At 28.1% G+C, this 13,675-nt stretch overlaps 1 protein-coding gene across 1 annotated transcript; it reads right to left on the bottom strand.

Annotated features, from left to right (window-relative positions):
* Positions 1-1,504: 1,504 nt before the first annotated feature.
* On the bottom strand, positions 1,505-4,963 carry LOC100799842 (uncharacterized). The gene is made up of 6 exons (NM_001253231.2): positions 4,834-4,963; positions 4,451-4,570; positions 3,519-3,604; positions 2,291-2,385; positions 2,018-2,143; positions 1,505-1,905 (listed from the first exon to the last, which is right to left on the bottom strand). Exons 1-6 carry the CDS (start codon positions 4,871-4,873, stop codon positions 1,758-1,760), a joined length of 615 nt encoding a protein of 204 aa, NP_001240160.1. The 5' UTR covers positions 4,874-4,963; the 3' UTR covers positions 1,505-1,757.
* Positions 4,964-13,675: the final 8,712 nt, after the last annotated feature.

Consider the following 13,675-nt stretch of genomic DNA (forward strand, 5'->3'; position numbering starts at 1 on the left):
TAAAATAAGATCCAACGGTCATTAGGAAAGAGGTTAAGATTGACATTTCAAATTGAAAAACAACAGGCGCACAGGTGAACCACCTATTTAGAGGTCCACCGTTAAACGCTCCTATGGATGAGGGCAATGTTTGGTATACATCATATGCATATTCTTCATAACAAGCAAATTTAAATAAAACTTAAATATTTTTTCCCATCAAATATGGGTCTAGTTTTTTTTTTTGTTCCCTTACATTTAAAAGTAATATTTTAATTCACTAAATTTAAAAGTGATTTTTAATCTCATAAATTTAAATGTGATCTTTTAAGTTCTTAAATTTAAAAGTTAATTGTCTTAATCCTTCTTGAAAAAAAGTTATTTTAGTCATCAAAAAGTTGATGTGGTTAAAAAATTTGCTAATAACATGATTAACAATGTGTTTTTTTGACAATTTTAGAAATATAGTTTATGATAGTTTTAAACACCCAAAATTTAAATTTCCGGCGAAAGGTTCTCATGGGACCAATGTTCACTATCTTCTTCTTAGTGTGCTGACTATGCATTGAATCGGATTACTTATCCAAGATGATAGCGGATAAGTAAATCCTTTCTTTGCGAAACCGCAGCCACCTCCAATACAGTGTCCCTCCCCTCCCCCACCTTTTTTACCGAACCTTGCTTAAACCAATCTCTCTTGACCATTTAACTCTCTTAACCATTTAACTCAGCTAACATCTCCTCCACAATTTGTAATAAAAAGTAAAAACTATTAATTTTAATTAGTTGATAATATATAGCTACTTCCTCCTGTTCATAGAAACTAAATTAGAAGTTTGATTTGTTTTTTTACACGAATTAACTGATTTAAAATGTCTACTCATGAAGGACATTGAGTCTGAAGTGCTCATTTCGAGTCATCCGGTCACTTGAGGTATTGACGTATTAATATATTGATGAATTAGCTAATTAGGTATTATTAAAAGAACTGAGTGCGTAATTATGAATTATTTTAAGGTTTAAATATATTTTATTTTTATATTTTAGTGTTTTTTTTCTTTTTGTCCTTGTAATTTTTATCTTTTTCTGGTTTTAATCCTTCTAAAATTTGTTTATTTTGTTTTTCTTCATTAAAATACTCTAGATAACATTTTAAACAATAAAAAAATTTAAATAGTAAAAAAAATGTTATATAAAACACTTTAAGAATAAAAAAATAAAACAAACAAGTACTAAAAAAATTACAAGAACAAAAATATAAAAAACATTAAATTAAATGAAAAATGTATTTAATGCTTGTTTTTATATATGATTGCAAGAAGTATCTCTTGTTCATCCTACTCACCAACCATTTATTGGTTGTTGTTGTGTTAATTAATTTAGTAGCTCAATTGTGTAAATATATGTTAAACGAAAGTAGCATATATAAGTTTGGACAAACTTTCTTCACAGGACAGCTTTCTGTTCTTGACTATGGAAGGAATGAGTTCTATATATCAATGTTTAATCTCAAAAAGGGAATCCGTATAGAAACATCAGTGAACTTATTATAAAATTGTATTCTTTATTTTACTGTATACGTGCTTTTCGGATGAATTCAAACATGATAGATGACACATAAGTTTGACTTGACATATACATTATTGATGAACATAAAAATAAACAGACACTTTGAATATTGTGACTAACTTACTAGCATATAAATTCATAAAAATAACCAATTTTGCTGAGATCGACAAGTAACTTCTTCTTTTCACATACGTGTCTGAAAAATATTACTACTTCTCTTTGCCTGAAGAGTGTTGTTTTTTCAGTTGTTCAAATAAACTTCCATCGTAAACACCTCGGATTGTTTCTTTCTGCAGTAATCCACTCTTATCTTTAGCAAGTTTGTAAAGAATTTTCCATTCAACCACACTACCAATCCTGTGCATCATCGTTACAAAATATTATCAATTAGTAAAAAATATATATTAAATTTTAGTTAACATACAATGAAAAAAATGTGATTTCATGTCAAAGATTTGACAAAACCTACCTTCCTGAGAAATCTTTAGGCTCTCTATTTGCCTTTATCATCTCCGTTAACTCATCATATGTCAAAGCATTTGGATGTGTATGTGCATGCTTGTTAAAAATTTCTTCAAATTTTGAAGGTACAAACCTAAAAGATTTATCATAAAGTACACTATGTAAGAAAGATTTATCAATGACATTGAAAATAAATATGTAACACAAATGTTTTATAATTAATTAGATGACTAAAATGAAAGCAATAAAGATATGAAAAAAGAAATATTTGAACAACTACCTTCCTTCAGTATCGTAGACTCCAGTGTCACTGCCGTGTTTGCCGCGTTGGATATTTTTAATTTCAATTGGAAAAAGTATAGATGGAAACTTTCCCTACACACCACGAGAACTTGATAAGTGCACTTTATTTCAAAAACAAACGACTTATCAAAGAATACAAATTTTTTGAGCAATTTATTTTAATTAGTAGTATTTTAAAAACAAACAAGTTATTGCATTAATAATTAGTTTATTATACTTATTATTTCTCTGTATTACATTTATTATTTTATCACATAGTTTTCTATCTTTTTTTTCTTTCTGCTGCTCTCTTTATTATACATTTTTTTATACAAAATACAATTGTGTATGGTGTATAACTGTATATGCCTTTTGGTGTTTCTCGTTTTTTCTCGGGGTACAGGCCAATCTGTGGAAACAAATGCGTCAAATAAGTGAAAAATATAATTATCAGACAATGTATTTAATTGCCACAATTTCTTTTTTGGGGATAATAACTTTTGGCAGAAGGATAAGATATTTTGTGTAACCAAAAAGAAGGATAAGATATTTTATGGGCATCCGTTTGTAAAATGTGATGGAATCAAATTTGTCCCTCCACCGTTCATGATCAAAATGTCTTTTCTTTTTCCTTGTATCTGGAAAGTAGAGGAAATTTAATTTAAATAACATGTTTAAATATATTTTTTTTCATACAATTTAGTGTTTTTAAATTTTTGTTTTACAAATTTATATTTTTCATTTTAGTACTAGTGAAATGTATTTGTTTTATTTTTCATATTTAAAGAACTTTAGATAGTGTTTTAAATTGTAAAAAAATATTTTAAATAATGAAAAAATGATAGTATTTTTAAGGATGAAATACAAAATAAATTAATTTTACCAGAACTAAAATGATTTGTTTTATGAAAAAAATAAAAAAATACTAAATTATAACAACGAAAAAGATATTTAAATTTAAATAATACATCATTTGACATTCTTTCCTTTTTCGATTGAGTGAAACATCACTTCGGTGTGAGTTAATTATATTTTTAAAGGAAAATCTAAAGAACATACTATTTCCATTTTTTAAAAATATATTATATGCTACTATGTACGCCAGAAACCAATAAAAGTTAGATTAATTGAAAAAAAAGAGGAGAAATCACTCATATTAAAACAGACAAATTAATAATGTAAAAAAAAAAAAAAAAGAGAGTTTTTATGGGGATAAAGAGAGTTACGGGACGAGTACTCTGACTGAGAAACACATTGATGAAAATAGCACCTCCAACGGACAGCAAAACCCCAGTCCCGATTTCACGCAACCCTGCACTTAGTCAAAAGGTAACCATAAAAACGACAAGAGCTTCCATAAAAACCAACTTGATTGTTTTCTGATTTTTTTAATTGCTCCCTTTCTTGCTTATAATAATAAGGTAGATAGTTAGTAATGTTGTGATTCAAAAATTAAATCCTGATGACTTTTGGGTACAGGGCCAACCCAAAAATAAAGCGGCCAAGCCCTTACTTTAGGTCCAAAAAAAATAATTTCTTTACTGCTAATATATATATATTAAGCATACTATCAAGGGTCACGCAGTTCAGTGGTAACATTCCGCTATTATACATGAGATCTTGTGATTATCCTGCATGTACACAAAACGTCTCAAATATTTTTTTTCTTCGTTTTACTCTCTCTCCTACATATTAATTGTTATTAATTTTAAATAAAATATGAATAATTTTATTAGTTTAGAAAAAAAAATTTCAACCAAAAAACCTCATTTCAAAGCTCACTTTAGCTTACCAATCTTTTGGACAGGCCCTACTTGGGTATAGAATAAATGGTATTGAGCATAAAATATCTATCTTGTACTTTTACCGTCTTCAAACAAAAATTGATCACCAATTTCAACAGAATTATTTGATATCAATATTATTATCATAAAAAAAATAATCTGATTTTTTTAATATAAAAAGAAATCTGATAATCCAATCTGATAATTGAATCAAAGTTATAACTAAATTAAGACTCAACCAGATGTGCAACGAGACTTTTAAGTTTAAGGTACATCTTATTTATTCATTTTACAGAGTAACTTAACCAGATTCGCGTAACATAAGAAGGAAAATTGATTACATTAAAGGGAAATTAAGGAAAGACACTACAAACCTTTAAAAGTCTCCCATGGGTAGATGACACCATCTTTATTCAAGTCAAAGAATGCAGCATGCTTCTGCAGAACGTTCTCACCAAGTGGAATGGGTTTCTCTCCGGCACCACCAGCTACTCCTGCAAATATATGTTCATTAACAGTTATAAAGTTGGTTGAGTAGTTAAAAGAGGAAAAAAGAAGGAAAAGATAATGAATTTAGTTTCCTCGCTAATAAAAAAATTAACAATTAATTAACAACTAAAATTTATCATTAAAAAAGAAAAAAAGAAAACATATATCCATTGGTTGAAACATGTAAGTCAGTAAGTGGAAATGGTAGAGACCAAACTACTTTAAAATAAATGGAAAGATAATTTGGGGCATACATATATACCCTTACCCTCTAGGTTTTTGTTTTCTGAGGAAGGTGAAGAAGCCATATATAATAATAGAATGCTGAACTAAGGAATCAAATTTAGAAGGAAAAGAGCTTTTTGGGATGAAGCTATAAGAAGATATAGATAAGGGTTAATTACGAGTTGTGAGATGGGAACATATATAGTGTAGGGTTGCGTGACATAGAACAAAACACCACCGTCCTGTTAATTTGACACGTGTACAATCTCACCCATCTTTCATAATGTTGTTGCCCATCTTTTATTTGCGGCTTTATCCACATTACTCCACATTACGTAGGTAGCACGATCAAGATTTGAATCATTTTGTGCGGCTAGAGTTCCCCCCTTGTACCGCAAAAGTAGGGAGGAAGATTATTGTAGATCCGGGAACAGTGATTTTTTATTTTTATTTTTATGAGATATGTAATCAAATTATATTAAATTTGTTAAATGTTTAAATATATTTTTAGTTCTTACCTTTTTTTATTTTTTATTTTTATAATTTTTTTATTTTCAATCCTTATAAATTATATTTGTTTTACTTTTAGTCCTTAACATACTTTAAATAACATTTTTAAATAACATTTTAAATAATGAAAAAACGTTATACAAGATATTATAAGGATGAAAAAAATAACACTAATAAAACTTACAAGTATTAAAAATAAAAATTAAATTATAAGAACTAAAAACATATTTAACTCTTTTTTAAATTAAAAATTTGATTATGAATCTTATGAAAGTTGATTAAAATTCTAACTATGTTAAAAACATTTGATGATTATGGATCAATATAATCCATAATTGAATGTTATTATTATTATTTTCAGTAAATAAATATAGAAATAAGTTAGGCCATTAAATGAGATGACTTAGCCTATATCACATCTTTTTTTTAACAAAATTTTGTAATAATTATATATGGTAAATCATGCTTAATAATTATAGGCTATAATAAAAATAGGATTATTTGATAAATAATAGGATAATAAATTTATTTATCATTTAATTACATATTATAAAGCATGCTTGGTAATTATAGGCTATAATAAAAATAGGATTATTTAATAAATAATAGGAAAATAGAATTATTTATCATTTAATTGTATGATAAATAATTATAGGATTATTGCTGATAATTTTTTGTTATAAGCCTATAATAATGACCTAGACCATAATTTTTTTATTTAATATAAATGGTTTGCAATAATATAAATGGTTTAAATTGAATCTTAATTAATTGTGTTTGATTTGTGTTATTAAAAAAATAGTATTTAAACAAATCATCTTGTAGAAAGCATTGTGCAGTCACATCGTCTCGAAACAAATAATGTGAGGTCAAATCGTATGGGGAAAAGCAACGTGGGGTCAAATTGTCTCAAAAAATGAATGTCCGATCAATTAATGCATTATTTACTATTCATTCAATCAACAAGGGAAAACTGACAATGAAAATAATAGGACATAATTAAAAAGGGCATGCAATTAATGTCATCTATGTCCACCAGTTTCACATCTGGGTGGTTACTTGTTTGTTGTCAGTTGTCGATGTTCTCATTCGTGTTGTTGTAGTTCAACTTGTTCATCAGGAACAACAGATTGTTCTTCCTAGACAAAGTTATTAATAGAAGAATTGTCAACAATACTTTAGTGAAAGGATGCAAACAAAGATACAAGCATATTTTGCAAGTACGCATAAGGAGACTCCAGTGTTCGAAGATTTGTACCCATGAGATTTCTCATAAAGTCTTCTCTGCTTGCACTGAAGAACTGCAAATTGTACCTATAATCTTCTTGATGATGATGAGGTTGTGGCATGAATTCATATGATTGAGCATGTGATGTTAGTCCTTCATCATGCATGTTGGCAACCACTAGTGGACTTTGTTGTGGAGAATGTTGTTCCGTTTCCATGTCTGGAGCTAAATGAGGTTTGACAACAATGCTTGAATAAGCTACAAACCATGTTAGGCAAATTTAAAAAAATTTCGGTACAAATTCATGTAGTGACTCATATGTTCAATCTTTCCTAGAATTGGTTGTCTGATTAAACATATATGCATCTTTCCTTCCAAATTGCAATCCATTGTTGATGTTCCTCTATCTAATTTGTGTCACTATGTTTCTCATGTCAGTATGATGGACTTTGTCAAAATTATGAGGTGGATCTAGTATTTCTTGACAAAGTTCAAATTGGAGCATGAACCTGTTAGTTTGATGTCATACTACACCTGGAAAACATAACACAAAACACTCTATATTTGGGAATCCTTGTATGCATTTTTTATTAGAAATGACTCAAAACCTCTGTAAGGCATCCAAGGGAATTGAAAAATTAATCTACGTTGGTAATTTTAAAAACAATGAAATTGAAGTTTTAATAAATAAATAAAAAAAGGGTTCAACCTCTTCATTACATATGTTTTTGAATCTTGACCTGTAGCCCATGACATCATCTCGTGGGATTCCAGAAAATCATAGGCCTCTGCTGCTCCATCTAGTGAAATGTGATATGTTAGTGTCCAATACATTACCAAATAAATAACTTTGTTTGAGTGAGAATTTTTTGTTTACCTATTTACAAGTGGGTATGACAGTCGACACTCGACCCTTGGTTGAATGAATGACATGCAATACCATGCCCAAGACTATAACAACAATGTACATCCTCCCATTTTTTTGGATGTGAGATAAATAGCCTTACACATTTTTCTGTACAAATGTGCTAAAGATGTTGAATTCTAGTTGTATTGACCAACCTGATCAAGATCTGCTAACAGGGGTAGATACATCAGGTGAACTCTATTCTTGACTTGTCTGGCATCAACACCACACCAATCAAACCTAAAATGCATGCCCTACAATGGGCTGTTAGTTGTTGTGGTGTGTGCTCTACTGGGAGAGTTAACATGTGTTCTTTTAACCATTTTAGTTTAAGTGTTGATCCCACCAGTGCATTCTCTAAAGGAACAACACCTATATATTCTACGCACATTTGTTCCCAATCATAATATGTTGGACCAATAATTGGTCCATCATCAACGTGTAAACAAAGTTGAAGAGCAACATCTTCTGAGGTGATTGTGCATTCACCAACATGAAGATGAAACATGTGTGACTCAGGTCTCCACCTTTCAACCAAAGTAGTCATTAAAACATTGCCAATTTTAACTTTCCCGAGCTTTGTAACATCTGAAAACCTTGCTTGAACCAACAAAGGTTCAATTATGGGATTCGGAGAGGGCATTGCCTGAGCATATGGCTAGATTACATCATTTGTTACCTAAAGAATCCAAAATAATAACAACATCAGCATTTCTGAATCATAGCATAATTAACATTCAATTAAACAAAATGTATTACATACTTCTCCAGATCTATGAAGGTATTGTTTCCAAAGAAGAGGAATAGTTGTAGATGTCATGGTTTAGGCTTTGGTGCTAACGTCAACAAGAAGTTAAAGAGGGATATATGAGAACAAGAGAAAGTGAGTTTGTGATTTAGTGTATATCATGGTAATACATGCATTGTATTTATAGAAAAAAAATCTAATAGTAACACAATTTATTTAGTGATATCTAGGTCGTTTATTTGGTCGGTGGGATTGATGAAAACAATAAAATCTTTCCAATAGTCTTTGTTGTTGTCGAGAGTGAATCAGTGGGAGCATGGTTGTTCTTCCTCCAAAATCTAAAAAGGCATGTTACCCTACAAAATGGTCTATGTTTGATTTCAGACAGACACGAGTCAATCAAAATTGCATACTCAAGACGTGATAGTGGATGGACGACACAAAATTCTGTTCATGTGTTTTGTATTCGACACATTGCACAAAATTACATGAGGAGGTACAAGAACAACCCCAATATGGGTGAGTGCCAAACTTCTTCCGCTTCATATTAAATCTCACTTCATTTTGTATTATTCACAATATTGAAATTGTATGTTTATAACTACTTAGCATATGAAAGAATGGAACCTACGTTCAATCACTTCTACAACATTCTGAGGGAAGAAGCAAATGTTGACCAACCAATTAATTGGCTCAGCAAGATTCCACAAAAAAATGGAGTCTCGCATTGGATGCTGGCCGAAGATGGGGGCACATGACCACTAATCATGTTCAGTGGATTAATTTGGTACTCAAAAAATCAAGAAATTTACCAATAAATGCACTAGTAAAATCAACACATGTAAGGTGTAATATGCATTGTTCAACAAGAGAGGAAGAGAAGCCGCAACAATGCTCGCATCAGCCAAGTTTATACAGAAGTACTAAACAAGGCCATCAAAGAAAACACATAGAAAAAGGAAAACATGCACATTGTTCTTGAGTTCATCGACGTGACACATGATTCTTGGTCCAAGAGACAATAAACTCGAGAGAGAGGTTTGCCCAGCTGAAGATTTCACGATCAAACTGGATGAAAGGTGGTATCACAGTGGCAAATTCCAAAAATTACACATGTCTTGTTCTTATGTTGTTGCTGCTTGTAAGCATGCTCATTATGAGTACACAAACTACATAAGTCTTGTGTATATGTTGGAAAGTGTCTTCAACGTATACACAAGATTGTTTAGAGAATTGCACAATGAAGCCTATTTGCCACCATGTCATGCGCCAATGATATGCCCCGACCCAGAAAAGAAAAGAAGTACTAAGGTTCGTCCTGTCTCCTCTTGTATCCACACCGAAATGGATATCCAAGAATTGGGTCAACCAAAGTTGTGTTCCATGTGCATTCCAGGTCATTCAAAGAAAAATTGTCTTCACTATGTAGGCTCAAGCCAACAACATTGAATGTATATCATATTGTTTGTAGTTATAAATTTTTGTTGTATTAATTCAAATTTAAATATTTTAGTTCAGTTCAACTTATTGCTATATTTTTAATCCTCTTTTACTTGTTTGCTACATTCTCTTTCTCTTTTTATTATCATTTATATTTTTTTCCACTTATTTTTAATAACCTAAATGTTTTATTAAATTAAAATTTGAAAATAAAATAAAATATATTTTATCATTAACTTAAATATTTTTCTAATTTAAAAAGTGATTTTTAAAAGTTTATTCAATGTTATTCTCTTCTCAGGAATTCAAAACATTTGATATGTATAAATATGATAAGTGATTATTATTTGATAGGAAAAAATATTTAATGAGCATTCACAATGTTATTATTAGACGTCTAGGGAGAGAGAGAAAAAATAATTATTATAAAAAATATAAGTTTTATAGGATTTATGATATAATAAGAAAAGAAACATATAAAAAAAATTTGTTAATAAGTATGTAAAAAATGTAAGGATTGAGTTTGATCTATTATCGGTTATAGATTTTATTTTTAGCTTCGATTTAATCTATTTAAAAGTTTAACCTGGTCTATTAATCAATTTTAAAATATATTTTATATTCAAGTTTTTATATAAGTGTAGATAAATTATATTTTTTATAAATTAATAGATATAAATTAGTAAACTAAAAAAAATTAAAACATAAAATCAATTTTTTTTATAAAAAAATTGTAACAAACAAAATAGAAAACAATTTTAAAAAACAAAAAAACTCAAATAAATAAAAAATGAAAAAAAAATTGAACTGTGTTTTTAAAAATATGCCTTACCACGTTGCTTCTTGGGGAATCGATTTCACAACCTAAAGATAAAAAAAGAATGAAGGTGAGAAATCGGTTCCCCCAAACCGATTTCTTACCTTGAATAATGATTTGTATCATTTGTGTAAATAACTTTTGGGTTGTATTATTTAGATAATTTTTTAATTTTTTTATATTATCAGGGTGAAAAATTCATTGGACTGACATTGCACTACTAAAAAAATAGTTTTTCATGACACGCTTTCAATGATGGTTCCCAAAGACCGTCTTAGTATATAACGCAGTGATATTTTTGTAAAATCATCTTGGAAACTACTATTTCATGACGGTTCATGAAAACTGTCTAAAAATGGTTGTCATTCAAAAACGATTTCTTGATAGTCGTCTTAGAAAACTATCATTCTAAGATAGTTTTTACAAAATTATCTTAAAAGTGAATGGTTGTCATTTCAGTCTTTAAAACCCTTTTTTCTTTAGCTTTCGCAAAACCCAATAGTGCCCACACTCATACACTCAAAAACCATAACCACAACATCACCACGTTCTCTCCCTTCCCTCTCCCTTCAGCCATGCCCGAATCATGTCTTAGAATAATGATTTTTTAAAGATGGTTTCTTACGACACCGATGTCGAATCTCCTATTCTAAGACGGTTAAGGAATTGCTGTGAAAAGTGTTAACTTTTCATGATGTTGACTTTAAAGATGATTCAAAACCATCGTTGAATGTCTTAAAGAACCATCATGGAAAATGTTTTTTCTAGTAGTGTTGGTAGGATGAGACTTTAACCCATGATTATTATTTTTAATTTAGAAAGTTAATAGACTAATATTATTTATTTTAAAGAAATAATGATTTTTTAATTAAGTAAAAAAATCTGATTTAAAACTAAAAATTATATATGTTTTTTTAAAATTTAAATTATTATGCAAGTAGTTTTTATCTCTTAACTTTATTTTTTTAACTATAAAATTAATAGTAATTTTATTCCTTTTTAAGAAATGTTATATTTTATTAAATTTTAGCTATCATATAATCAATTTTCTTTTTTATTTGGTTAATATTTTTTTATCAATAGGAATTGAACACATTATCATGAGATTTATAACATTCACACATCCATTAATTAAACTATATATTCTTGTAATTATTAATATCTAATTGTTAAATTATATATTCTTATAATTAAAGGAGTTCTTATTATTCAAATCACAAGAGTTATTGGATTTTCTGAATATTATTGTTATTTCTAAATTATGAAAACACATAATAGTAGTAATTGTAGTCATTATTGACTGCAACATTGGCAAAATGGACAAAACTTGAAAGACATCGTATCACACGGAAAAAAATATTTTTCATATTTTATATTTAATATTTTAGTGACAAGATTACACTATGTAATAAGATGAAAAATAATTTTTTATTATATAAATTGTTGGAAAATAGTAATTGTTGATTTTTTTTAGACATAAAAATATGTTTTTGGATGATAAGGCGTTATGTATTTTAATATATTATTAATCAAATTATAAATATTTTATAATTAATTAATGGTATATAATTTTTAAATGAATTATATTTTTTTTATGATTGTCGCTCTCTCATTCTAATCTGGGTTCACCCCTGGGTATACAAGTACCTAAAACTCATGCAAAAGGATTTACGAAAATTAGCCTATGAACCTATTAACTCTTATTAAAAAAAACTATTAACTCATGAAAAGAGGTAAGATATATATATATATATATATATATATATATATATATATATATATATATATATATATATATATTAACATAAAATTAATCTTTAAGTAAATTAATAAGTTAAGTGAGACTTTTAAATAGAAAAATCTGACTTCAAAATTGAGTCTATAATAAGTAACATGTCAAATTCAACTATTCAAGTGTTGAATTTTTTAAACAGCTCAAATCTATTTTAACAAAACTTTATTTAATATCTATTTTATTTTTATCCTTACTCAAATTGAAAATTTTAAATGTATCATATGAATATAAATATTGATGGAAATCATAGTTCGTCCTTTATTACTTCATAATTTCTCAACAAATACGGGGTGATGCTGCAGATCCTAGCATAATTTCTGGCAAAAGTGGAATGGCAACATCAAATTAACCTACATGTTGGGTGGACACGTGTTCGTGGGATAGGATTTAAACACGCTTGATCAAATCTTACCCAGTTTCTTTCAGCAACAACAAAAAAATCTTTAGCCAGTTTCTCTTTTTCGTCCCCACAACCTAACAACTTGTATCGATATGTTTTATCACTTTCTTGCAATACACGTATATATAGTTGGGCATATATAAATAATGATTCTGTCAACCAAAAAAATATAAATAAGTGATTTGTTAATATAATAATATTTTTATGCATGATTTATTTAATATAATAATATATGGTTTACATTATTTTGTTAATTCTAAAAAGTATATATACTTTATGTACTGATGCATGTCGGCCTAATGGTATGAAATCCAATTGTCTTTAGTAGATGCTTGTTGCAGTTTAAAACTAAAGAAATAATTACTTAGTAAACATAAGTGATTATATTTTAAAAAAACAATCTGAAGTAAACACACGTTAAGACGTTGAATTTGAATCTTACGAACAAAAACTAACAGAATTTAGAGAGCTTTCTGATCCATTTTCAAATGAGTTTAACTTATTTAAACTAGTGAGAATTTAAAGTAATTTCTAGATATGAAGTATTTCAAATAGAAAACATACACAAGTTATTATTTCTTATGTGTTCCATTCTTTTATTTTTCTTTTTCCACACGTATGGTCTTTCTTTATTGCATTCCTTTTCGATGTTTTCTTTTTTCTTTTTGATATTTTGCATCATGAAGTATTAATATTATTTTTTTATTTCTAAATTTTCAATCTATTGAAATGATATACAAAACATAAAAATGAAGTCAGGAAAAGGAGTTTATATATATATATATATATATATATATATATATATATATATATATATATATATATATATATATACTAGTACCCAAAAGAAAATTTCACATATTATTAAGAATGTTTAACATATTACAAAATATCTAAATTGTCGTTGATTCGAAATTAAAAAGCATCTTTTTAAATTCATTAACTAATTGTATATAATAGTAGTAATGTTTAATTTAACATACTAGGATCTGATAAAAATATTTAACATATTAGGAATGACGTGCTGTTTTTTTTTTCTT

This window comes from Glycine max, chromosome 9, assembly GCF_000004515.6.
Source record: "Glycine max cultivar Williams 82 chromosome 9, Glycine_max_v4.0, whole genome shotgun sequence".
NCBI lineage: Eukaryota > Viridiplantae > Streptophyta > Magnoliopsida > Fabales > Fabaceae > Glycine > Glycine max.